General features: G+C 39.1%; 1 protein-coding gene across 1 annotated transcript in view; it reads right to left on the bottom strand.

The window, feature by feature from the left end:
- The window catches only part of LOC101861715, a 152,991-nt gene that overhangs the window by 105,783 nt on the left and 19,743 nt on the right, over positions 1 to 27,465 (bottom strand). The window contains exons 5-32 of the mRNA XM_005092327.2: positions 27,085 to 27,279; positions 26,415 to 26,556; positions 25,510 to 25,709; positions 24,667 to 24,871; positions 23,836 to 23,951; positions 22,993 to 23,256; positions 21,881 to 21,969; positions 21,195 to 21,308; positions 20,160 to 20,240; positions 19,348 to 19,575; positions 18,399 to 18,561; positions 17,285 to 17,403; positions 16,369 to 16,557; positions 15,203 to 15,447; positions 13,393 to 13,616; positions 10,932 to 11,144; positions 10,070 to 10,365; positions 9,338 to 9,487; positions 7,833 to 8,190; positions 6,621 to 6,835; positions 5,871 to 6,161; positions 4,874 to 5,114; positions 3,712 to 3,853; positions 3,217 to 3,347; positions 2,576 to 2,809; positions 1,860 to 2,044; positions 1,220 to 1,530; positions 302 to 459 (exon numbers count right to left, since the gene is read on the bottom strand). Of these exons, the coding sequence (XP_005092384.1) occupies positions 302 to 459; positions 1,220 to 1,530; positions 1,860 to 2,044; positions 2,576 to 2,809; positions 3,217 to 3,347; positions 3,712 to 3,853; positions 4,874 to 5,114; positions 5,871 to 6,161; positions 6,621 to 6,835; positions 7,833 to 8,190; positions 9,338 to 9,487; positions 10,070 to 10,365; positions 10,932 to 11,144; positions 13,393 to 13,616; positions 15,203 to 15,447; positions 16,369 to 16,557; positions 17,285 to 17,403; positions 18,399 to 18,561; positions 19,348 to 19,575; positions 20,160 to 20,240; positions 21,195 to 21,308; positions 21,881 to 21,969; positions 22,993 to 23,256; positions 23,836 to 23,951; positions 24,667 to 24,871; positions 25,510 to 25,709; positions 26,415 to 26,556; positions 27,085 to 27,279 (5,499 nt within the window). The remainder of the gene's footprint in view (positions 1 to 301; positions 460 to 1,219; positions 1,531 to 1,859; positions 2,045 to 2,575; positions 2,810 to 3,216; positions 3,348 to 3,711; positions 3,854 to 4,873; positions 5,115 to 5,870; positions 6,162 to 6,620; positions 6,836 to 7,832; positions 8,191 to 9,337; positions 9,488 to 10,069; positions 10,366 to 10,931; positions 11,145 to 13,392; positions 13,617 to 15,202; positions 15,448 to 16,368; positions 16,558 to 17,284; positions 17,404 to 18,398; positions 18,562 to 19,347; positions 19,576 to 20,159; positions 20,241 to 21,194; positions 21,309 to 21,880; positions 21,970 to 22,992; positions 23,257 to 23,835; positions 23,952 to 24,666; positions 24,872 to 25,509; positions 25,710 to 26,414; positions 26,557 to 27,084; positions 27,280 to 27,465) is intronic.

Genomic DNA, 27,465 nt, shown 5'->3' on the forward strand with positions numbered 1-27,465 from the left:
ATCTGAGTCTAATTTCTAAGAATACTAAAGTCATTGAGGAATCTACAAACCGATTAGTTTTTTCGCAAGAGATATACACAACACTTCAGATACTTATAAAATGCCTAGAAAAACGCAGCTCAGGTTCAACACTATAAGGTAAACAAACAACTACTGGTCAAAAAACTATTTTGGCAAGAAGAAAACGTTCTCCCTCATCAGCTCTAAAGATGATGAACACATGGGGGCTTTTGGGTTCTTTTCATTGTTCAGTAATGCATTTTTTCAATTGCAGGAAGGGGTGGAGATGGTTGAGCTTTACCTGGGGAGCACTGCTCTGAGGCCTGGGTGCTACTGCTGCCAGCACAGAAGAAGCCTGGGTCACAGGGGATGCAATCAGTCTCGTCTTTGGCACCATCTGATTTACTGTACTTGCCCACTGGACAAGGGGTGGCAGTTGCTGACCCTTCTGGACAGTAGCTGGAGACGTAAGAAAAATTGTTTTTATGATGCAGTTGTTTGATTCAGAAAATATTGTTATAAAAAAAGTGGTTCGCATTATAATCAAAATGAAATAACTAACCAAACATAACACATCCACATGTGCACTTTGTTTGATCGTTCTGTGAACTTCTGTCTCAAGGCAAGTAAAAAGAAAATGTACAGAAAGTGTGACAACCTTTATCCTTTTGTGCACAGAACAAGTGCTTCAGAGTGCGCTGGTGAACATCTAGTGGTTGAACCAAGTGAGCACAGGAGCACAAGTCCCAAAGTCTCGGGCATAGGGGGGGTTCAAAGATCTATTGTATCGTTAAGTAATAAAATTTTTCCTTAAGCTTACTGATTTGGCTTTTCTATAGCTCAAAGTATGTATTTCTCCTCTGAAAACATTCACGCTGGAATGTACTTTATCAACTAATACTTTCCGAGATGAATCAAAAGTACCATTCTCCGCGGTTTAATCCTTATCATGACAGGTCACATAGCATAAGCATAGCTATAACAATAATAATAACAATAATAATAATGATGATAATGGTGATGGTAATAGTAATAATAATAATAATAATAATTAATAATAATAATAATAATAATAATAATAATAATAATAATAATAATAATAATAATAACAATAATAATAATAATAATAACAAAAATAATAATGAGAATTCATGTAGCACCAAATCTCTAGAAGGCTGTAAGTGCTGAACAATGCAGAATTATAAGTCAGTCCACTCACCCTCCAGCAGGACACAAGCCACCAGTGGGGCCATCTGGAGGTGCGGAGGTGTAAGCCTTTTCTCTGCAGTAGAAGCCTGGATCACACAGGCCTGCAGGCTCTGTTCGACCAATCCCATCGCAGTATTGACCCCCGGGGCAGGGTGTGCAGTCTGTCGAACGTCGGAGGCCAGTGGAGTTGCTGTAGGTGCCCAGTGGGCAGGGCTGAGGGGTGATGCTGCCGCTCACACAGAAGTACCCAGGGGGACAATCTATGGGCACAGCCAGACCCTCGACGTCACAGTAGTAGCCAGAGATACACTCAGTGCAGTCCTATGGACAAGGTCAGTTTTTACAGGTGTCAGTTTATCAAAAGCTGCAAGCAAGTGATTTCAATGCCACATTCTTTAAAATGAAAGTTAAAAAATATTATAAAACCATAATGTTTTCAGTAATCCGAACCTCTCATTTTCCACAACAATATGAGCCTTAAAAGTGAAGCTTTAACTCTTTCGGTACCATACATCGGTAAAGCACTCACTTTCAGTAGGCCTACACCAATTCTGACATTAAGTTGTTTCCAGACACAAATTTGAAGACAAATCCCCCATATAATAAAATGAATATATTTCTGTTTGCCAGACCTCATATCAGTAACTTACTTGGAAGGACTCCCTGGCAGAGCTGTTTCTGTAGAAGCCGATGGGACAAGGGAAGGAAGTGGAGGCACCAGTGCCAAGTGGACAGTAGTGACCACCAGGGCAGTCGCCAGCCGGGGCTGAGAGACCTTCTGAGTCACAGTACATGCCTGGAGTACACTGGACACAGTCATCCACAGTCTTCCGGCCTGAGTCAGACGAGAGGGGAGAGAGCACAACATGTAAGTTTAGCTCATCATTTCCGGAGGCGGTTTTCTCACTATGTTAGAACAGCCCTTTTTTGGTACAAATCCTGAAAGTGACATATACGTCACTAAACTGGTCATTAGACACAAACAAATGAACCTAGTTTAAAAGTTCTTCATTCAATGAAAGTAAGAAAGAACCATTATTGACAAATGCTGATAATTAATTAATGTCATCATCGAACAGGAATTTGACCGAGCCACTAACAATAGCACAGCCATTTCAATCACAAACCGCTTGGAGTGGATTGCCACTGAAGGAGTTAATTCTTTTGCTACATCTAAAATAATTACATATTTTCATAATGCTAATCAAATCAAAGAAAAGGCAATTCTAAGTAAAACTAAAGAGCACTTCTTAGTGGCACAAAAAAAGAGATAGAAAATGACTGCAAAAAAATAAAATCTCTGCACATTTATTTCCATGAATTTTCACAATTACAATCTTTCAAATTTTAGTTTCTTCAAACCCACCTGTATCTGGGTTGTAAGTTCCAATTGGACATTTTACAGGGTAAGGTGAAATGTTTCCGGCTGGACAGTAATAACCAATGCGACACTCATCCGAGATGAGATCGGGTTGTCTTGTCATTCCAGGAGGGCACTCAACACCCGCTGGGCAGATGCGGTAAGTGTTCATGAAGGTCAAAGACGTGGTATTTTGGTCGCAATAATGACCGGCCTCACATGTTGTGCAGGAAGCGGCACCTAAAACAGAGATGTGAATTTTGTTGAATAGAACCAAAGCAAAGAACACCATTGCACAAAATATAGTGAAACAGGAAACATAAAGTAGATCAAATCCATGTATATAATCAGTTTTTGCTTGTTGCGATTGCAGATCACAGTAGCTTACTGCTTTTTTGACAATACTATCCTTGCGCACCTCCTCCTCCCTTTCAAAGTATGTACAAGGGTAGGCCTATTATTTTTTTATGTGTATTTGTTAAAATGAAATGTGATGATCTGACAACTGGTACAGAGGGTATGGTAAGGACAAAGTATTTCTTTGAATACAATACCATTATTTAAACATTGGGGGGGGGGGGGGAGGGGGGGGGGCGCTCTTTCAATCCAAGGTACATTTTTAAAACTTCAAAGCTCCATGAATGCACCTGTATCAGAGTAGTTTCCTTTGTCACAAATGATGGGGTCCACGTTGCCTGTTCCTGGGCAGTAGTAGCCTGCTGTGCAGTTCAAACAAATATTGACATCTTCACCCTTGATTTCACTATTGAAAGTACCCCTGTAAGATAAAACGAATAAGACAAGATAGAAGAAAGACTAGAAGAAATGGGAACAAAAAACAAACGACATAAACCCACATTAACAATTTCAAAACTTCATTTTCAGAAAGGAGTGCTAAAATTATTTATTATTTCTTCGACAAAAAGTGTTACTTTATAAAAGATACACAAGGATTGTTTCAATATCTAGTACACACTGTAAATAGTCCACTCTGTAACAAAAGTAGCACTGAAAGCAAGTGCAGACTGACACAGCATGAACTACGAAAAACTGCAGCAGTGAGAACAAATTCTTACACATTTCTCAATATTATCACACATCATTTATTAATCACAACAACAACAACAACAACAAATCCTTACGCTAGGCAAGGAGTTGGAGCAGTGGATGCCTGTGGACAGTAGTGTCCCTTGGTACAGTCTTCACACTGTTCCCATCGAATGTTGCCAGTATTCCCGCTGAAGGAGCCAGCATGGCAAGGGTTTTCATTACCAGTTTTTGTACCTAATCAAAATAAATAAACCAAAGATGAACAAAGTTTTCTTCTTTCCTAAATCATGAAAAAGTACATTATCTAGACTTGCACTTTATCTGAAAATAATAGGAATTATGCTTGTTACAACGCACAATGACAAGAAACAAAAATTTTAAGAATACTGAGAGATAACCTAATCCCAGTCATATTTATTTATCCATTTTTTATTTGTAAATGGATCCAGACTTACTCTCAAAAGCTTATAAATGAAAAGTATACAGAAGTGCCAAGTGGCTATGAAAAAAAATCCTCAACTTCTGGGACTCCTTGAAACGCATATGACAGGACTAAAAATTGCTGAATCCCATTGTCTCATACATCAAACGGAAGTTGTGCAAACCAATTTGTTAGACACAGTACCTGCAACATTGTCCCTTTCCTCCTCCCCTACTCAATGATAGAACAGACTTTCTATCCGCCACCCAAACTCATAACCACCTAAGCCACAAGGAAAATCAATTCAAATCGACTACTCAGTGTAAGACTCCATTTTATGTCACTTTTCAAAATGGCAAACAGCAGAGTTTTACATCCCCCCGGGGCAGTGTCACTGACTGTAGTGTCTTTAGGCCATTCCCGAAAGGGGGCCATTTCTCGTTCAAGCACAGTGGAATTGTAAATGGGCTGATTCATGTCACGCTCATAACTGTGCCTGATCTAAAACAGGGAGCTGCTGCTTTTTCTTTCCTAATCCTTACTATTGTCATTTTCCTCTACTTCTTTTGTATGTTTGTCACACTCTTGTGACCTGCTATTTCCGGGGTGCCTTGATAGTTGAAGCAGACCTTGTGCTGTTGAAGCTAGAGAGGTGAGCAGAGTAAGTCTGATTCCCTGTAAAGACTTCTCTGTTGACACCCACCCCTTGGCGCTCATATGACCTTATGCAGTTGCGAGCGCCGTAAAACCCTCTACTATAACATAAAATAGTCTTAGACTAAGCTGTCAAAAATGCCAAAGGCGGAGCAGTTTGTAGCAATCTTATCTCATACCTGGGGGACACCAGTGGCCTGCAAAGCAGAGAGCGGTTGGAGCGGAGGACCCTGCCACACAGTAGTAGCCCTTTGTGCAAGTGTAGCAGTCTTCAGAGCGGTACAGATTGGTCAGGTTGGTGAAGCTCCCAGCAGGACATGGGTACTGGTTATCGTACTCTGTGCCCAGCGGGCAGTAGTGACCAGTTGCGCATGCTTTGGGAGGGTGATTCACACCTCCAGTTGGACTTAAACAGGCAATCTGTTTGGTTGAGACAACACAAAAAAACAACCTTAAGAGTAGTGACATAATAGCTTAAAAGAAAGCTCATTTGTTTTGCAATGACATCAGAAAGCATTTAAAATCAGCCTTATTTTCTCTGTTTCCTGTTGTTCTATATCCGAAACAATAGGTGATATTCCTAACTAGACACCACGGTTGTCACAACAAAATGCTCCACTCCCTTCGGCTCTGCTTTACAAAGTGAGTAAAAAATATTGGATTTGCTTTTGGCAGTAACCAAACACACACACACAAAAACACACACACACAAACACACACACACAACACACACACACACACAAACACACACAAACAAAGGCACACACTCACACTCTCATTATGACTCATTGAAATAACTCGCTTCAATGAAAAATATACCTAACTGTCTTGAATAGATGTTGAGATATTTGCAATTGAAGAAGGTGGGGGTCGCCTGGTTTCAGAAGTAAAAGTAGTCAGAAAATGGCTACCAAAGTTTTTTTTTACTCCCATATCTTGATAGTCCTGGGAAACTTGAAAATTTACATTTTTGTTTCTTGAATCAACTTTTTTCAGTAAAATCCACAAAGAAATTTGTTTTTAAAAGGACACAAAAGGTGTAGAGCCAAAAATAAAAAAATTGGATAAAGAATTGCTAAATCAGCTGGAAAATGCCGATATCTTCGATATCATTATTTTTACAGGCACCGAATTTCCCTATGATGCCTCACAAACACCTAGAGCTGAAAAGTTCACCTTTTCTGGGCAGGTAGTACACTGGGCAGGTGACGTCAGATTGTTGAAGTTTGTGTACGTCCCAGCAGGGCATGGCTCAGAGTCCGGAAGAGAGTTCCCACCGCTGCAGTAGTGACCTGGGTCACATCGTACATTGGGAGCAGTCAGTGCGTTTTCAGTGCACGCCCAGCCAGCCGTACACGCTTCACAACTTGCTGCTGCAGACCCAGAGGTGTGTTCATTGAAAGTGCCAGGGGGACAAGGTTCTGGGGAATCTGTGCCAGACAGACAATAGTAGCCAGCAGGGCAGATCTGAAAATGAAATTTAACCATTATCAAAAGGAAAATTCTCTGTACCTGAAGAATACATTCAGTACAGTATGATAGACTCCTTTTTGTATTTCAGTGAATCTTCTATTCGAATTGCGACCGAGATTTATATTAATCATCTCTCTGCAAAGATGCATTTATAATTCATGTTAGCTATACTCACCAAAAAAATAATCAAGAGAGCAAATGCTCACATCACTTTTGATATTTTAGTTTGAGGCCTGAGCCAAAGTGCAGCCACCAAAATGGAAGCTTGAGAAGATAAGAAAACATCCCCCAAGAAATCAATAAGCACCTGAGAAAGGTATACTGAGACCTTCAAAAACAAAAAACTATTACTACAGCTGAAACCACTGACAAGGTTAAAATAAACAACCTAATCAAACAGACACAATACACATTCTACAGTATAAATTGGTGTAACCCTAGTGAAAAATTCACCTTGCAAAACTCCACCCCTGTGGAACCTGTTTCCTCTGTGTACAGTCCAGCATTACAGTTGATAGGTGAACCAGTGGAGGCAGGACAGTAGCTACCCCGTGGACACACATTTGAGTCGTAGTACGGATCGCTGGTACCTTGAGGACAGTAACGCCCCCTGGGACATGCTAGGCACTCGGAGGAATCGACAGCTCCGAGGTAGTTGTAAAACGTTCCTATAAAAGATTATAAAAGATGTATGCATCATACATCTATAGGGAAAATGGAAGGGGATTTTTACTACATATGGCACGAAATGAACAATTATGATACACAGTAAAATCAAAGGCAATAAAAATATATTTATTAAAGAAGAAGAGAAAATGAAATATTAATAATATAAAAAGCAAAAAATGTATATTTATTTAAAGGAACTTGACAAACATATTTCCAAATTTCAAAAGTAGGCCTACTGCATAAATGATTGATTGCTTACAAGAAAAACACAAAATGTTTGTTAAACTAAACCTCTGTAAGCTTCTCCATTTTGCTCAGCTCTTGAAAGGTGTCACCCGCACATCCACATAGAGGAAACACAATTTGAATGCCATTTCACACAAACTGTAGTGTGGGGGAAACTTTTTGAAAGAACAAACTGATTCTTACATGTCATGCCCTTAGAATGACAGGGTTCTAACTCCATGTTTTGCTCAAACTGAGTTACACACTATACATTACTGACAAAGATGCCCTGCTCACTGTGTCAAAGGCTCGGGACAATCTGACCTGTACTTCTTCAGTCTGACACTTAACAAATACAGAGAAAAAAAAGATTCTAACTATCACAGTATGAATCTTTGAAACCCATTTTCTCAAAAGTATACATCATGGAGTTAGAACCTTGTCATTCTAAGGGTGAAATATATGAAACACAAAACATAGGAACATGTGTCTGTAGCATAGCTGTTAGGCACTTCACTGTCACATGCAGGAGACCTGAGTTCAGTTACCAAGAGGTTTCTAAAGTTTTATTGAGTATCATGGTCTTTCTGCTAGGATGTATCCCTCTCAGCCCGGGTTGGCCCTGACAAGCAGTGTCGGAAGCCCGCCTCCTAAATGATCCAAACTGCGTTGATGGGGACCTAAAACATCTTCATTTTAATTAAAAAAGGAAAGAAAATGGTCTGGCTTTAAAGCAATAAAATGACCTGTTAGATTAAAATAAAGACTCACCACCAGGACATGGGTTGTCTTTGTAATCTGGAGTCGAAGCCGGACAGTAATGGCCTCTCGGACAAAGCAGATTAGACCTCGGGATTCCAGCCGTCCCCTCTAGACAATAGTAACCTTGAGGGCACTCTTTGCAGTCAGAATCAGCGGTCAGCCCAAGGTCGTGTCCATACTTGCCAGCAGGACAGGGAGTGGCAGATGTAGCACCAGACAAGCAGTAGGAGCCAAGGGGACAGATGTCGGAGGGTGGGGCAGCTTGGGTGCTGCCTTCTGTGCACACAAAACCTGCATCACAGTCAGTGCAAGAAGTGGCAAGCCCAGTGCTGTATTTGCCAACTGCACAGATCACGGGCTCTGATGCCTGCAAAGAGGGCAGAATAGAATGGATAGAATGCGTCCCTGAAGACCCCAGTTCTTGAATCAAGTAATCAAAGACGGCAGAAATAAAATGGAATATAATCTTAGTTCATGAGATAGATTAGTCAGTCGGGTTGGTGGGGGGGTTGGAATTATCAAATTCTCTCCTTAAAGTAAGATTTTCTTCTGTCTAAAGTTTAGTCATGTTTTTGTTTGACGGTTATAAAATGTTTTGCTCAGAAATTTTATTACTGCTGCAACTTTTTCAAGATTTGTAATGATTACTCTGCCTTGCGGTTTTCATCCTAGAAGTAAAGAGTTACTAATCAAAGCTGAATTATCCTTACTAAAACTAAACTAAACTAAACTAAAAGCTGAGTTAAATACTTTTACAGAATTCATGAAAATTGTGGACAGAAACAGATGACATTACAAGTGACAAGAAAAAATAGACAAATAAATAAAAAAAAGTACAGTCAAAACTGTCTAAGACAGCCACCCGTTGTTGAGGAGAAAAGTGGCCATCTTACACAGGCCCATTATAGAGTAAAGAATATACAAGAGAGGAAATGGAAAGTGGATGTTTGAACAGGTGGACTAATACAGGTGGCCATTAGAGCAGGTTCAACAACACATCATTATCTCACACTTACAATGTGGATAGGTGGTGGGTGCTCTGGTGGGGTTTGCTCCTTCTTTCCTATCAAACATCTATCGTCCTTATCTCTCCTCCTTCTTTTATGCGTTTGTTACTCTCTTGTAACACCTCTAATTTTTGGCACGTATATGGCCTAATTGTGTTGCACTGACTGATTGCTTTCAAGAAAAATCCAAAATGTTTTTTAATCTAACCCAATATAAGCTTTTACATTTTGCTCAACTCTTGAAAGGTGTCACCCCCACATCCACATATCATCATCATCAAGTGCTAGATCTGCGGCAGACATCGGCGATCATGGTTCTCCGGTCATTTCTTTGCTCGAATGCTCTTAGAAAAGGTAAGCTACCCTGATCTTTCCCCGTTATCCATCTGATTAGGTTCTCCTAGTAGGTTGCTCTGGGCCTGCCCCTGCCTCCTTTGCCTTCCATTTTGCCAGTGAAAGCTAGATGTTCAACATATATGCTTACTGAAAACAAAACAGAACACTCACAACATTAGGACACTCATAACCAGCAGGACAAGCTGTGCAAGAAGCCTGAGCTCCCAGACTGTAGTAGCCGCCAGTACAAGCCGTGCCTGCAGCGTTGGTGTTGGGACATTCTTCACCAGCAGGGCACTCCGTGCAAGTTGTGGCACCTGTCTGAAGAGATAAATGAATTGGATTGGAAGGAATGCATAAGAAATTATTTTTATGTAATGTTCTCTATTTACAAATCTGGCAATGGCCAGCATTGTTTCATATTACCTATCGAAAGTCCATCGCAGGGTCAGATGCCTGACAGGCACATCTGTTGAAGAGGTATTGAGTTGTGTTGGGTAATAGTTCAGAGGAGTTGGCACAATAACAGCCACATTTTGTAAGGAAACTAATAAGAATATGACAATTTGAAGTAGCACAGGAACATACCAAGGTTCCCACCAACTGCTAACCTTCTGAAGAGGTATGCAATGGACCATGACCACCAAATTCTACTCTAACTTCATCAAGACTGAAAATTATAAGGCTGCCAATACATTTGATTTGAAAACAAACAGGACACAACACATTGTATTTGAGTACATTGTATCATAAAGAGCTTAATATAGAAAAAAAACTGTTCTCCTAAACAGGTGACTGTTGAATTATAAAATCACTATACTAAACTAAAATAATTATGCCCAACTATGTTGTCAAAAACTTCTCTTTCTAAAAAAGCTTTGCTAAAAGAATAAGTGAGCTCACTAGTGCATAGTAGCCAGTAGGACACTGCAGCTTCAAGTCATCATAGATAGAGGGACAGGAGTATCCGTCAGGACACTGTACACAGGCCGCTCGTCCACCTTCGCTGTAGTAGCCCGTGCTGCACTGGGTTTGTGTGGCCACAGTGGTGGACGGGCACTCATACCCTGCCGGACAGATCGTGCACTCCTGCTGACCACCCACTGAATACGTTCCTGCAGCACATGTGGTCTGAGTGGCCGAGGTTGTCTCTGGACATGCTTTGCCAGCAGGACAAATTGTGCAGCTTGTGGCAGAGCCTGCAGGAAAAAAAAAGTTTGAAATACAGAGGCCAATTTATACAAATATGTGAGAGGTTTAGCTTGCATTTCAGAATAAGAATAAGAATAAGAATAAGAATAGGCCTAATAATAATAATAATAATAATAATAATGATAATAATAATAATAATGATAATAATGACAATAACAATAATAATTGTTACAATAACTACATTTATATAGAGTATTTCCATGCTCAACAAAATGATCTATGCACTTTACAACTATTATTACCCCAGAAGACCCTAGAACATGACTCAGAAACATTTTCAGTTTCCCGGGAAGCATACACAATGCAAGCTGCGGATTGATGTGCTAAAACACTAACAGAGTTAATACAATATACATGATAACAGTGTCTCCAAATTCATCAAACCAGTATAGTAAAAAATAACATGGGTAGGTACTTTCAATTTGTCATTTTGAAGCTGCTTTTATTTTATGTTAAAATACCGACTCGTATTTTTAAAAAATTTTTTAAGGTCTCTTTAGAAACTACAAAATCTATGTGAAACCTAAATAAATAAAAGACAAGATAATCTGACCAGTCGAGTAGTATCCCGGTAAGCAGACTGCGTTCTGGGAGCCATCTTTGTTAGGACATTCGTAGCCAGCTGGACAAGGTGTGCATGAACTACTCCTGGACTCTGAATACTCTCCTGTGCTACAGGGTGTTTCTACGCTGCTGGTGGGGTTTGTGCAGTAAAAGCCCGGGGAGCAGTCTGTGCAAGTGTCTTGACTGCCCACAGAGTAAGAACCTGAGAGAGAAAGATACATTTTCCTTATACATGCAGAGTAGCTTAACCCTTTATCTCCAGCAATCCGCTCCCAGTGGCTTACGGATGGAACCACTGTGCCGGTGAGCTGCTGGCAGCAGCTCGAGCAAATTCCTTTACAATGACTTCGACATCAGATGATATTTCGGCAATTGCCAAAAACAGGTCTTTTTTCCCCAAGAGTTCTTTCATTAGATGAAGAACTATCAAAATAGGTTCATTTGCTTTCATTTAATGACCAGTTGGGTGACATATTTGTCAGTTTTAGATTTCGTACCAAAAAAGGCTTCGAGAGTTTACTCCCTCTGGAGATAAAGAGTTAACAACTCCTTATACGGAACTATTGGAGAGTTACAAGAGACTGGAGCACTACATGGCATTGGGCCATATGGCAAAAGTCCACCAGTATCAACAATAATGTAGATTTAAGAAAAAAATTTCATCAGCTTTTCAAATATTTTTAATAACCAACTGAAGTGTACTGAAGGACATCATTCTGAATATTCAATTCCTTGTAAAGTGATAAAGAAAACAAGAACCTTTTAAAGATTTTCTCAGGTGTTGAATTGTGCACATCAACTTGTTCTTATAAAGAACACCTTCTTTTAGATTTCCTAAGCGCTCTCTTTTTTAGTTTAGTTTGGGGTTTTACGGCGCTCGCAACTGCATAAGGTCATATGAGCGCGCGAAACACAAGTTAGTTTTATTCGCAGTTCACTGTACAGCTGGGTACGGGTCATTTGATTTTAAAACGTTGAAATATTTGAAATTCAGTATAAATATATATCTTCAATTTAAAACAACTTTCCTAAATAACATTAAAATTTTAAATACTTCAATTTCGCTCTACAATTTCCCATAAAGGCCAATGGCCTTCATAAAATCCAAAATTCTGTTGGGATTAATGACGGAAAAAATGTCTTGCAATTTTTTGCATTTTCGAAGTATTTCCTTCGGTACTCTCTGAAGTCTAGACATTCTGTTAAAATGTGTCTAATGGTAAAATCTGTGTCGCATCCGACACAGAATTGCTTCTCTTCTCCCTGAAGGAGGTATTTGTGTGTTAGAGCCGTGTGCCCGATGCGTAATCGAGTAAAAATAACTTCGTCTCTTCTGGAGAGGCCCATGCGCTCTCTCCATTGCCAAGTGTCCCATAAAAATGTGGAAAAAGCTATACTTATAATAGAGAAAAAAGGGAACAAGCAGTAAAGACAGGGAACGTTTTATGAGTCATAATTTTTTTAAATTTCTTTTTGATACAACGGAAGTCATATCAGGTTAAAAAGTAATAAACATAAAGTAAAATCTCGGTAGGGCCTATAACGTACACGTATTAACATCTGTCCCCGCGGTTTTATGCAAAAAAAATTATGAAATTATGCAAGCCCGAAAATGTGAAATTTTGTGATTAAGTTATATTTGTAATTAAGAAAAATAAAGGACAATAATAAGAAATTATGCAAAAAATGATCAAATTTTGCTAAATTATGCGGGGTGCATTAAACCCCGGGGACAGAAACATCTATTATCGGCTGTAACGTTCACTTTCTGAAGCCCCAAGTGCTATTTAGTATTTTTACTCTTTTTGGCTAATAATGTACCTCAGCTAAGATATTCAAACTATTGAGTCTAAAGGGTGTTTGTTATGCGGAGGTTTTACTGTACATTTCAAATATCACATTGTCACTGTCTCTCCACAGCCACAAGTGCCCAAATCATTTTTCAAAGACAGCGCCCAAATTAGAGACATGGCTTGAGCACTCATTATTTTTCAACTAAAATCTTGGAAGGAAATGATTTAACAGAATAAATCTATATTGTAAGATACCCCTCGATATCCTTATTTCAATAAAGACTTTAACTGGAAGCCCTCAGAAACTGATTTGGGCAATTGTGGAATGTCGCTCTGTTCATCTAGTTTAAAGAGCAAGCCTCTCTCTGTTTACTACAAGAAATTTTTCATTTCAACATGTTCTTCTCTCACAAAATTTACGTACAGGGTGTGAAACAACTCTAAATACAGTTAAAACCGTCTAAGGCGGCCACCCATTGTCAAAGAGAAGAGTAGCCATATTAGACAGGTGGTCGTCTTACTCTGTGTCATTATAATGTAAAAAATATGCAAGGGAGGATATGGGAAGCGGGCATTTGTACAGGTGATTGATTGTCTTTTACAGGCTGCCTTTAGAGCAGGTTCGACAGTATATTTTGCTATGAATTCTGCACTCACCAGCAGGGCATGCATACTTGTCAGCAGCTGTGGCGATCGATGGGCAGGCATAGCCAGCATCACAAGCTGTGCAGCTGGTCTGGCTCCCCATAGAGTAAGTGCCGGCTGCACAAGCTGTGGGCTGAGCACTGGTGGTGGGACACTGGTAGCCCGCCGGACAGGCTGTGCAGCTCACTGACCGCTCCAAGCTGTAGGTGCCTGATCCACAGCTTGCTGGGCTTGAGCTGGGCGTGAAGATAAGGTGGAAGAAATGAAAATATGAGGCATCGTGGTGGAATGAGGCGCTCGTCAAAATAATAAAATCGAAGAAACAGCATTTTTTCCGCCAGTTTGGCAAATTCCATAGAATTTTTGTCTTTTGTCTCTGAAACATCATTTGTGTCCACATAAAAACATTATTTCCATGTGAATTTTACTGAAAAACGTTGAATAAAGGCATAAAATATGTAATTTTATTGTTTTCACGGACTCTTAAGCTATTGAAATTTTCAAACTTTGGTGGCCATTTTCTCACTAATCTTACCACTGAAACCAGTCGACCTCATCTCCTTCAAACGCAAATATCTCGACTTCTATTTAAGATGGATGGTTATTTTTTCAGTGAAAGCAAGGTAAATAAATAAGCTTTCAGATTATAACAACTCCACATGTACAAATATTGACGAGCATGATGCAACTGATTCCACCAATTCGTGACACAAATATAACCTCAGTAGAAGCAGGAGTAAGTTGGGAAGTTTTGAAAAGCATCTTGCACTCAATGGCAGATAATTAAGTTGGGTGTCAAGACAATGACAGAAAATGAGACATAAATCTTAAGACCATCAAAGCAAGTCGCGATGTTTACTATGATAAACAGTCATCAACTGAGGGCAATTGAGTACATGGACAAAGATATAAATCTAATCAAAGTACATAGACTGAGTGACAACATAGACAATATGGTTAATGAACAGAAGCTGAAAACAGGGAAAAGACAAAGGTGCCAGTCTTAAAGAAAACAGCAGTATAGCACATAAAACTCAGTTAAGAAAAAAACAACTGACTATAAATGCACAGGATACTTTCAAAAACACAATCAAACACCCCATCTTGAAAATTTGAGCAGGGAAAAAATCAAGAAAAGCCTCTAATGATTCTTTTTAAAAAAGGAAGAAAGATTAATCTTGTAATTAGGGGTGGGCACTAATCGCTACTGGCCTATATCGAGTACATTATCGACTAAGAGTGCCAGATATCGATAAGAACTCAATACTTACTAAGATTAACAAGGGGACCAAACAAAAGTTTCTCACTGTAATAATGTCAATCACTCTAGACAATAAAAGGCCATGAAATGCAGTAGCAGGTCTCCATGCGTTAGCCTGAGCTGTGTCTATTGCTGTTGTTTTTTAAATTAAACATTATTTTTATTTTGGTTTTGCTTTGTTTTGGGGGTTTTCTTTTTTTTTTTTTGGGGGGGGGGGAGGCTTTATTTCTTTAAAAATGTTATTCTGACTAGGCTGAACCACTGATAGTTGCCTTCTGAATTTTTGGGGATCAACTGTTTTCTCGAAATCTTGGAATCCTCCAACTTCCACCATGGAAATCGGTTGCATGTCTTTGTATATCTATCAAGGACAATAGTTTTTCGGTCAGCGGCATTTTCAGTGCTTTTCAGTAAAAAAAAAAAATATGATCATTCTAAAACTTGAGAACTGATTAGTATCGACTATAAGCGACAAAAATATCTAAGTACCTACTAAGGGGGTCGTTCTTAACAAGAACTGAGTACTGGTATCGATTAGTGTCCACCACTTCTTGTAATTACCTGGTAGATGGACATTCTGACCCAGCAGGACATGCGGTGCAGGTTGTGGCAGCGCCCAGTGAGTAGGTACCGGATGGACAGTCAATTGGGTTGATGTTCTGGAAGGGGCACATCTGACCAGACGGACACACAGAGCAGCTAGCATGTCCTGCCAGGCTGTAAGAGCCAGAGCTGCAGGCAGACAATACATCCAGGGCTGGGTCACATTCCATTCCAGCTGGACATTCTATGCAGTAAGAAGTACCCTGTTGAGGTTAAAAACAGAAAAAGCCTTTATGAATCTTGAAACACTGGAAGAGATGACAACTTTTGTGTACTGGAAAAGCATTATGAGAATGAAGGTGACAGGGGAGAAGAGTGAGCATCATGAGACAAAATGAGCCTTTACTCAAGTGACAAGGGTTCACAATCTGACAATGAGCATTTTTTACATGAAAGTTTATAAATAGGTAGACTGAACAGCAATGTTAACCCTAAGAAGTCAGCACGTCTTTTGACTAGACGCTGTATTTTTTTCTTCTCATTTTTCTTTTCGATCACAAATATTTGCTTGCCTTATCTACAACTGTATCTTCACATCACATCATTATTCTTTTCTGAACATTTTGGTGGGTAATACAAGCTTGCAGCTTGGAACCTTGTCTTTTTTATGATAAAAATGCTAACCTCTGCATATTTTCATCAAACTTACAGCAACAAAACATTTGATACCCTTACAACTTGCAAGTTAAAGGCACACACCTAAGTCTATGTCCACACTGCTCTTTGAATGGTTCAGAAATGTCTGTAAAAACAATGTAGAGTCAAACCTGCTCTGATAGCCACCTGTATAAGGCAATCACTTGTACAAACAGCCACTTCCCATTTCCTCCCTTGCACATTTTTTACATTATAATAACACTGTGTAAAATGTCCATTCAATTTGTCTAAGACAGCCTCTATTCTCCTCAACAATGGGTTTGACCGCATTTTATTTTTCTTTGCCCATTTGGCTATCATATCATCTCACTCTATCAATTTTTATCACAACAACATCCCACCAGTAACTCTGGTCACAACCACCGTATACATCTAAAAAAAACTAGTACAATTTTTACTTGGAGGAAGCAACTACTAATGGCAGCCTGCAAATCATGGAAGGCTTTATGACTTCAAGATGTACTAACCTCAGGACTGTAGTGTCCTGAATTACAGTTTACAGGAGAAACAGAAGCATCCAGACAAGATTGCCCAGTGGGACACGGAAGGCAAGCAGTGAGTCCGTCAGTCGAGTACGTTCCACTAGCACAGGCTTGAGGTGCAGCAGAGGCAGAGGCACAGTAGTAACCAGCTGGACATATTGTGCAGCTCACCGTCTGCGGCAAGATGAAGAAAAAGCAACATTGGTGTTATAAATAAGAGCCCTTTAAAAAAAAAAAAGTTAATTAGAAGTCAACACAACAAACTTACTGAACAAATTTTTTAAAAATAACGACATCATGCTAAACAAATACAAAGACTTATAAAACTAAAACAGAAGTCATCGGTCATTTTCAGCTTTTAATAAAAATGAGAGACTACGTATTCTGACATGCTCAAAATAGATTATGCTTACTAATGTAAAATGAGAAAATAACAAGCACTTGCTTTCCATTCATATTTTGAAACTAATTCAATCATGCCGACAAAAAGAAAACAAAGAAAAAAACAACCCGCTTCTGCACATTATCCTTAGCCAATGAATTTTGCACGTGAGAATGTATGTGGGCCTGTGTGTGTGTGTGTGTGTGTGTGTGTGTGTGTGTGTGTGTATGTGGGTGTGTGTATGTGGGTGAGTTTGTGTTTGTGGGATTACATGTGTGTGCATGCGTGTATCGTGTTGTTGTTGTTGTTGTTTTTAAATGGTCTCACAATGTCCTTTAATTTGATTTGTCAGTTCAGTCAAGTGATAATTCTGCACTGTACAGCACTTAAGAGCCTTCTAGGGATTACACGTGATATAAATTCTCAATACATTATCATTTATTATTATTACTTATTTTTTAATCTTTTTAAATTTTTGTTATTATATATTATTATTATTATTCAAATCACACCACTCACAGTGCCCAGCAGACTGTAGTAGCCAGAAGCACAGGCCTGGGGGCTTTGGGCCGGGTCAGCACAGGAAGAGCCAGCCGGACACAGAGAGCACTCCGAGGCCGCAGTAGAACTGTATGTACCTTAGGTCAGGGAAGGAAAACAATATCTATGAACTCTTTAAAGTCAGCACATCTACTGGCTACATGCTGCATTATTGGTTGTTGTATTTTTTCGTGTTTTCCTCATTAATAAGAAATATCTTAAAATCTTGCCTATACAAAAACTGGATATATACCAAATATGTTTTGGTTGGTTCTTTACAAATATTTGTGGGCAATACATCTTTTAGCTTGAAACCTTTCTTTTTAATGTTGAAAATGCTAATGCATACATATTTTAACTAAACTTGCCAGGACAAAGCAGGGAATAGACTTTCAACTTAGAGTTAAATTATTCATCAAGTCATTATCAAAATAAAAAGTCCCACATTCATTCCTTCAATTATGAGAAAAATAAAATAACTGGAAAGCATTTCTTTACCCCTGCACTATTTTTATTTCTCATTTTATTGTAGTTTTGTCCATTTTTCAGTTTAATGATCGTTCAGCCCTTTGAGTCCTTGCCACCCGTACACCAGTGGCGCGTAAAATTGTCTGTATGCCTAGCCACGGGTTCACTGGTGAGTGAGACCCTATCCTCAAACCAGCCCACCTGGGACAAAACATACATGGAAAACAGTGATTACTACACAGGACATTATGGGTAATTTTAAAGATCTTTCTGAATGAGATGCTGGTAATGACAAGGACTACCCTATGTGGGATATGAAAAGGGATTCTGACGATCTTATGAATGTTAGTAATAATATATCACTCTGGAGCTCGGGCAGGGGGCACGGTAGCCTCAGAAGGTCAGGGCTCAAAGTGTCTGTCCCCGTGGTTTTATGCAACCCGCATAATTTAACAAAATTTGATCATTTTTTGCATAATTTCTTTTTATTTTCCTTTATAATTCTTTGTTTAAATTAACAGAATGGCATAATTTCACATTTTTGGACTCAGTTTGCATAATTTCAGAATTTTTTTGCATAAAACGAGGGGACAGAAATGTTAGAGACATTGTAAGAAGGTGATACCTGATGCACAGCTGGAGCATGTGGTTTCCCCGGCAGCACTGTAGGTTCCGGCCGTGCAATCAACGGGCGTTGTGGCGCTGACACCGTCGAAACATTTCTGACCTGCTGGGCATGAAGAGCAAGAGCTGGCACCAGATGAGCTGTAAAATCCGTCGGGGCATCGCTGAAAGTACAGTTGCAATGGGGGGAAAAAACATTAATTTCTTAACTCTTTACCTCCACGGGGTGTTAACCCACTATGCTGAGGCCATCTTTTGGTGTGAAATCTAAAAGTGACATATACACGTCCCTAAATTGGTCTTTAAATCAAAGCAAGTGAACCTATTTTGATAGTTCTTCATCTAATGAATGAACCCACGCTTAAAGAGACCTGTTTTCTGTAATTGCCAAAAAAAAGTAATTTGACGTCGAAGTTGTCATAAAGGAATGTGCCCAAGTCCCTGTCAGCGGCTCGTCGGCACAGCGAATCTAACTGTGAGCCACTGAGAGCGGTTTGCCGAAGATAAGGAGTTAATTTAACTAGCTCCCTGAACCACTGAGAGTGCTGCTTGAAGTGTACAGTCTCAATTATACAAAGATAAGAGTTATTCTGTAGTTGAAAAAAAAAAAGACAAAGTCTGCTGAAAACATTACAAGTTTCAAGATTACCATCAGCATACTGAGACATCCCAGCTTAGCAAAAAGGGAAAAAAAAAAAAACTCTCATGTTCAGAGAGGACAACCGCTTGCACACTTGAACAAATGACAGCAGCAAACGAATTTGAGCAGTGCTATCCTACATCCCTTGAAAATCAGAGACTAAACAATATTATAAGCAGGGAAGCAGGCTAGTCCACTAACAGTATGGATAAAGAAGCAGACAAAGAACAAGGTATTAGCATGCCAAAATCTATAACCGCTACACAAAAATCAAAAACAGTTTATTTTGCATTCCATTCTTCTCACTTACTGTGCAAGTTCCTTCAGCTGCAGCACTGAAGAATCCAGCGGAACAGTCTACAGGGGCTGCACTCACATCCAAACAAGACTGACCAGCTGGACATGACAGACAGCTAGTCTGACCTAGAGAGTCCTGGTATGTCCCATTCACACAGATCTGTGGGCCGGACAACGGTGAAGGACAGGCATAGCCGGCCGGGCAGTCAACGCAACTGCTGCCATCACTATACTGGCCATTCTGAGAAGCAAACAAAAAAAAATTCTTATTAATGCAGAAAGAAAAAGAAAAATGAGTGCATAAAGAAAATGTAAGATGACAAAGATTTCTGCATTCATTAAATGACAGGGCGCATAATGAGGTTGAAATCCTAAAAATGTTACTTTCACTTCAATAACAAAAAGGCATGATAAATTTTTTTCTTCTCCTCAACATCTTGAATTGTCTTGCTACCAAACATACCTGAGTAAATAAAATAGGCATAGTACGTATTGCAACCTTCATACCCTTCAATTAAAAAATCCTTACGGACAAAACATCTTTTAATTTTCACCTACACATCCCATAATCTATTCATTTGCCTGCTCCAAACCATTAAATTCGAAATGCTAAAAATATTTCAGCAGTAAAAACATTTGAAAAGCAAAAATACAAATCTGTTATGATAAAACACTATTGACTCTCACAATCCCATGTGATCCTGATGCAAACTGAAGTTAATGACAAGACAGATAACATTGCATCAACTTTCTGTTAATCTTGTGAATATATAAACAAGTACAGCAGGCCATAATAAGCCGGAACTGTCTCAGCTCAAAACTTACAGCACATGTGGTGACCCCTGATCCTGAGCACACAGTTCCAGATGGGCAGGCAGTGCAAGCGGTGGCTCCCGCAGAGGAGTACTGAGGATTACAAAGGCAGAATTTAAGTCACAGGTGCTACTGAGTTGCTGGATTGTTTTGTTTTATTTTTTGTTCGAGTAAAAGTTTTATGACACTAGCAACACAAATAGATCACATAAAATCCCTTGGGTTGAGGTTTTACTAGGGAGTAAAATACAAAGTAGTAAAGGAGGAGAGATAGGGACGATAGATATTTGACAGGAAAAAAAGGAGTAAGCACCCGCCAACCACCCACATGAAGGATTTCCAAAAGTTACGGGGAAAAAAAAGGAAAAGAAATTGTTGGTATCCCAAAAACAAATGTTTCATGACACAGTGGAGTCAGGCATGTGTCAATTTTAGGGCATGTGGAGTTGTTGGTATGATCTTAAAGCTTGTTCATTTGTCTATCTTTCAATGAAAAAGCTACACATCTATCTTGAATGAAAGTTGAGATATTAGTGATTGAAAGAGTTTGGGGTCACCTGGTGTCAGAGGTAAAATTAGCAATGACAGCCAAAATTTGGTGACTTTCTAAGCTTGAGCGAACTTGGAAACAGCAAATTTATATTTCTTTGTGCCTGTGCTCAAAGTTTTTCAGTAAAATCCACACAGAAATGTGTTTTTAAACGGATATAATGGTAAAATAAAATAATCCTTAAAAATTGCCCAATGGGCCAAAAAATGTCAGTTTCTTCCATTTCATTCTTTTGACAAGCACCTGATTACACCACCATGGGGATTTTTTAGTCGCCTTTGCCATAGTTGAAAGCTTGAAAAGGAAAATTGAAACCTCATATGAGCTAACAATAAAAGAGAAGTACAAGCATAAACGTTAACAATCAAACTACAAACATCAATATATATCTATATATATAGTGATTGCAAATGAAAATAAACTTAAAGGCAACTGGTCCTTTTTCCAAGGATGGAGCACTTTTTAATCAGCTTTATGTACATGCAGCATGAGCTCACCTCCCCACTGCTACAGGACACGGGAGAAACAGAAGGATCGGGACATTTGGATCCTGCAGGGCAGATAGTGCATGTAACGCTTCCCTGACTGTCAGCATAGTAACCAGATGCACACTGTGAATAAACACAAATAATAAGAATAGGTGAGACACAAAAGGATTCCTTTTTCTTCTCCATTGCGTTCCCTTTGCTAAATCTCAGAGGTCATCGACTGATTCTTGTGTATGTGGCCATTTTTCCTACTTAGTAGGGCCTCTTGTCTTCCGGCAGCCACATTCCAATTTTGAAGATACTATAAATATTTGTTATACTGACTAAAGTATTTTTACTTTTGTTGGAATTAATTATGAATAAGATAAGACAAATAACAATATCATGAACAACGGACATTTTCTTATTGATGTGCCAACAAAGACCAATACATTTATAACAAAGTAATGTAATTTTCTATTTCTCTCTCTCTTTCAGTAAGTCAGTGTTTTAGCAGCCATGAAATGGCACATAGCACATCTAGATTCTATATATTTCCCAAGAAGTTGAGATTGTTTCAGAATGCTATCAGGTCTGTTGGCTTCATACAGATTGTAAAACTTGCTGTTGAGAGGAACTGTACACTATACAAATTCTATCTATTTATTATTCATTACTCTGAACACATTTAACAACAGAATAATAGGGCAACTCACGGATTTACAAGTCTCCATTCCTCTGCCATCCTGGTATTCCCCCTCAGGACAATCAACAGGGTTAGATGTTCTGCTAGCGCATTTTTGACCTGGGCACAGTAAAGTCAAACAAAATTCTCACATTGTCCAGGACAAAATTCTTCTCATGCCTGTGATAACTTCTCTGCACTGACATAATTTTTTTTCTTTTTTCTTTGTTAAAGCACAAAGTTGTTTGAGTTCATATGTTTCACGACGCAGTGGAATCAGGTGCTCGTCAATTTTTGGGCGCATGGAGTTATTTGTATCATTTTAAAGGTTATTCATTTGCCTTGCTTTCGAAGAAAAAAATATCCATTTATATCTTGAATAGAACTCAAGAGATTTGCGATAGAAGGAGGTGGGGTCACCTGGTTTCAGAAGTAAAATTAGTGAGAAATTGACTGCCAGAGTTTGGTAACTTCCATAGCTTGAGAGTCCTTGGAAACTGAAAATTTACATTTTTTGTGCCTTTAATCAACGTCCTCCATAAAATCCACACATAAAAGTGTTTTTGAATGGACATACAAGGTGTTGAGCCAAAAAACAAAAATTCGAAAAAAATGTCCAAACTGGCAGAAAAATGCCAATTTCTCGGATTTCATTATTTTGACGAGCACTTGATCTCACCACGATGCCCCACATATTCATAATGGGCACCTTCTCCAGATTTTGTCAGAATAAAAAAAGGAAACATTGTTATAAAAATATGTATAATTCAATACACCAAGAATAAGCATACTGAAATCATTTCTTTTCACATAAGTCACAATCTAAACAAATATAGAAAGTTCCTTTATCTTAGTTAAAATATGTTGCTTGTATACTGCTTCCAGAATTCAAGACATTTCAAGAAAAGTGTCACCCTTGTTGCCAGTCCAATGAAACAGAATACAATCTGTTGCCATTTTAACTGTATCCATCGACCTAAACCCTTGTTTTGACGTAGCCTAATCTTTAATTGTCCACAGCTACCATACCAAAAACGCCAGAGAGTCAATTTTGTTCTGCAACAGCCCCGTAAAATTATACATCCGTATGTCTGTGAAAATGGGTATAAATAATTGTGATCCAATATTATTCCCATTCATTACCTTGTGGGCACTCTGTGCAACTTGTCTGACCAGTGCCAGTCTGGTACCAGCCAGCAGCACAAGCAATGGGCTCGGTCATGCCATCACCCGGGCAGTAGTAGCCCTGTGGGCAGGTGGTGCAGCTGGTGCTGGTGTTGCTGCTGTAGCTACGGCTGGTACACAGGACGGGCGACAGTGATGCATCGGCACAACTGTAGCCTCCGGGACATGCCAGACAGGCTGTGGCACCTGCCTGAGAGTAGTAGCCACTAGCACAGGGAGAAGCTGGGGAGAAAGGTATAAAAACTCATATACAAAAGACCTTTAAAGCTGGCAAAACCTAACAAATTTACTATAAACTGTACATTATACATGAAAGCAAACATATTTAGAACGTTTTTGCTTAAGAAGAAACTTTCTTTTCATATATTTTTTTTTAAAATCTAAACAAAATTTTTTAAGTAAGGAATGAGTAAAATTATTTCAACAGGAAAGAGTCCTTCCTCTGTATTTCCATAAATTCTACATTCCGTACTTACAATAAATATTAGGGAAGACAAATAAAGCTTATTTCAAAATTTAAAAAGCAAACTGGGTGCTCTCTTTAATTATTTCTGCAGAAGCAAGAAACACTTCCTAATCAAAGACACGATTCAAGGCAAAGTATAGGCGAAAGATTAACAAGAAAGCCATACAAAAACTGTCTGAAAAACATAAAAAAGATATGGATAAAAGTAGGATGGAACCAGAAACAAATGTACATTGGACTGATGTTGTGCAATGGGTGAATTCGTCAGAGAATGAGATAGAGGTCAGCACATGCACATGGTACCTATGATCATCAATGCTGACACCCACACTGACCTGCAGTCTGGGTGGGGCATTCACTGCCTGCAGGACACGTCTGACACGAGCCAACACCTGATGATGTTTTGTAAGTGCCTGACCCGCAGGCAGTACAAGCAATCTGGGTGCCAGTGCTGGGAGGGAAAAATTATTACATTCTCATTATTTCTTCGAAGTAAATTCTTTTTAATACAAAAAGAAAAAGGAGTGAAATAAAATGCTCAGAGTATGACACTGCAAGATGCTATAGTGAATAGCCTTCTATTTAACTATGACTTAAGTTCCATTGCAGGTTAGACTTGAAAGAGTAAATATCAAACTTGCTCCAATGGCTATCTATTCTAAACAATCAACTGTTCAAATGACCACTTTGTTTTTTTCCCCCATCCACTTTTTAAACATTATAATGACACTGTCAAAGCCGACCGAGTAATCTTTTTAGCTGATGCAAGAATATAACTTTATTCTCGTTGTCCGGTTACAACAACTTAATTACAAGCAAAGTTACTACAGAAATATTTTGATCCAACAGAATTTAAAAATCTACCAAAAAAAACACAGAAATGTTGCAATACCTTTACCAACAGGAAGCACATAACAGTACCTTTAATGAGACAAAGTTGTTGCCTCCAATACAGGTAAAAATACACCATTAAATTACGTTGTTTTAATAAGGGATGCCAACAAGAATAATAATAATTATGGAACATAATAAGTAATGTAAACGAAAGACATAAAAGTCGACAGCACAAATAGAAAATATAAAGATGGGCCAATCACACATTTCCAAGTTCCAGAAATTTCTAGAAAGTTAACAAACTCAATACGCTAATGTTACACCATACATACCTGTATTCTCCTGCATTACAGGCCACAGGAGCTATAGCTTTGTCCGTACATTGAAACCCCTGAGGGCAAGCATCACAGCTAGTTGCACCACCCGATGAACTGTAGTACCCATCTGCACATGTGGTGCACGTGACATCACCGGCTGCACTGTATTCTCCAGCCAAGCAGGAGATCGGGCTGGATGAAGTACTGGGACATCTTTGACCTGAGGGGCAGCAAAGTGTAAATAACACATTACGATTCTTGATCAACTGAACTGAAGAAATAAAACTAACTTTGTCTTGTTTAAAACAATACAAACAACAAACTGCAATAAGTAAGTCAGTAATTGAAAAAAAAATACATTCAATCTTCACTGCTTAGTTACTTTAGACATCTTCTTTCACCAGGAATCTGAGGACAATTAAAAACTTATTGTCTTGTTGCATGACGAAATTAATGCACACTGAGACAAAACTCTTTTACTTCTAGTGGCATTTTAGAAAAGTAAAAAGACAATAATAATAGACCAAGAGGAAAGACATAACATCTGACTGCTAATTACAAGTAGAACTATATTCCTGCTACACAGCAAGACATGAGGAAAAACCCCTTTCAGTCAGAGCAGAGAGTCTGCAAAAGACAAACCAAAGTGGCACTATAAAGAGAGGCAGACAAAAAAAAATCAGATCTATAGAAGTCACTCAAAATGATGATCAAATTCTAAAACACATTGTGTCAAAGACAATTATATTCAGATTTTATTCTGTCTGGCCACCATTTCTGACCATTATCCCATTCAAATATAAAAAGAATATATAGTAATCTAAAAAGCAATGTGACATGTTAAATGCTAAATCTCACCTGCAGGGCAAGTAGTACAGCTAGTCACGCCAGTGGTGTTACTATAGGTGGCACCAGTACAAGCATCCTGTGCTGTCATACCATCTACTGGACACTGATAGCCAGCATCACAGGAAAGACAGGCTGAAGACCCTGCTGGGGCATACGTGCCTGCCAGGCACTGAATGGGACTGCTTGTGCTGGGGCCTGGGCATTCAGACCTGTGACACGAAACAGAAACATATGAGTTGCCCTTGTCTTTTACTAACAATTTTATTAGATAAATTTGTTTTTAAAATCGCTCAGGCTTATCACTTGAAACATAGACAATGTCATTATAGGCCACAAACCACTTTCTTAAGAGGTTTCTTCTTCCCCATGTTCTTTTTCTAATCGCAGATATACAATTTTTAACTCATCATTTTCTCCTGTTTTAAAACTTTTTATAAACAAAGAGGACCAATGATGGAGAAGCGCATACTCACACAAATACCCATCCACTAAATCAAGTTTTCAAGTAAGAAATATTTGACCAACCATGCCTTTCTCAGAAGTCCATTATCAACCTTTTGCCACATTCAACACAAAGAAATTCAGCAATAAGAAAAGATCTTTGATGACACCAATAAGTATAATCAAAGGTTTGTTTCTTTTTATTTTTATTACTCTAGTGGTGGAGGAGAGTTGAGAAGAGCTGAGGACGGAAGATCTCAAATGAAATCTTGAGCTGCTTAAAAGGTGTTTGAACTAATCTTGAAATGATTAAATGTTCCAATTGATACGGAAATATAGCTATTCGGGGATAAATTTATAAATTTACAACTGCATTTTTAGCACAGTATTCTAAACTATTTTTCAGCAGTTTAAGTCAAACAATACAAGGGGTAGCACATGAGTGCACCTCCAGTTAAACAAGTACAACCCACCCAGCTGGGCACGTGTCACAGCTTGTAGCCCCGGCACTACTGTATTTGGTGGCTCCACAGACAGTCTGGGTGGTGGAGGTGCAAAAATGACCAGCTGAGCACTCAGTGCAGCTGCTCTGACCAGATGATGAGCTGTAGAAACCTGAAAGATGGAAGAAAAGCAGTTCATGAACCGGTAAACTTCAAAGTGATATATTATGGGCCTCCCCAAAGGAAATGGACCCTATGCTGTATAGAGTAGTAAAGAGAAAACGGATCATGTCTAAAATAGTTATAAAGTGTACTGTGGGGAAGAACAAGCAGGAAAAAGCAAAAGTGGAAATGTTGAAGAAGAACTAATAAGTAACAAGCATACATTGATCAGCACTGAACGTGTTATGATCGTCAAAATGCAACACCTGACATTTGGATTAAAGAATGGCACCTGAACAATATTTCACTTAGTCTGTGCAGAAGTAAATCAAAGACTCTCTAACAAAACAGGGACTTGGCATGCCAACCAGCAAATCACTGCCCACTTCTTGCCCCTTCTCCCACCCACTCCCTCCAGCCCCTTTTTCTAAAGAGTGAGTAGAACGAGAGAGTTCTTTCAGCTCTGGTTACCTGTAATGGCATTATCAACCCTAGTTATCAAACATTAACACTAATTACAGTTCATAGTTCTACACACCTGATGCGCATGAGGTACAGGTTATGGCCCTGGCTTCTGAGTACTGCCCTGCTGGGCATGCAGCAGCAGTGGTCGGGTCAGAACATTCACTCCCAGCTGGGCAGTCATCACAGGATGTCTTTCCAGTACTGGCCTGGTACTCTCCGTTTGGGCACTGTGTCGCGCTGGACATGCCACTGCTGGGGCACTTGTGTCCTGAAAAAGAATTTCAATTTCATTACATTAAGATGACCTCACTTGAAAAAGCATTTAATATTTCCTTTGAAAGAGGAGCATGGTGCATTCTTCTTCTTCTTCTTCTTCTTCTTCTTCTTCTTCTTCTTCTTCTTCTTCTTCTTCTTCTTCTTCTTCTTCTTCTTCTTCTTCTTCTTCTTCTTCACA

Source organism: Aplysia californica, unplaced genomic scaffold (genome assembly GCF_000002075.1).
Source record: "Aplysia californica isolate F4 #8 unplaced genomic scaffold, AplCal3.0 scaffold00044, whole genome shotgun sequence".
Classification (NCBI taxonomy): domain Eukaryota; kingdom Metazoa; phylum Mollusca; class Gastropoda; order Aplysiida; family Aplysiidae; genus Aplysia; species Aplysia californica.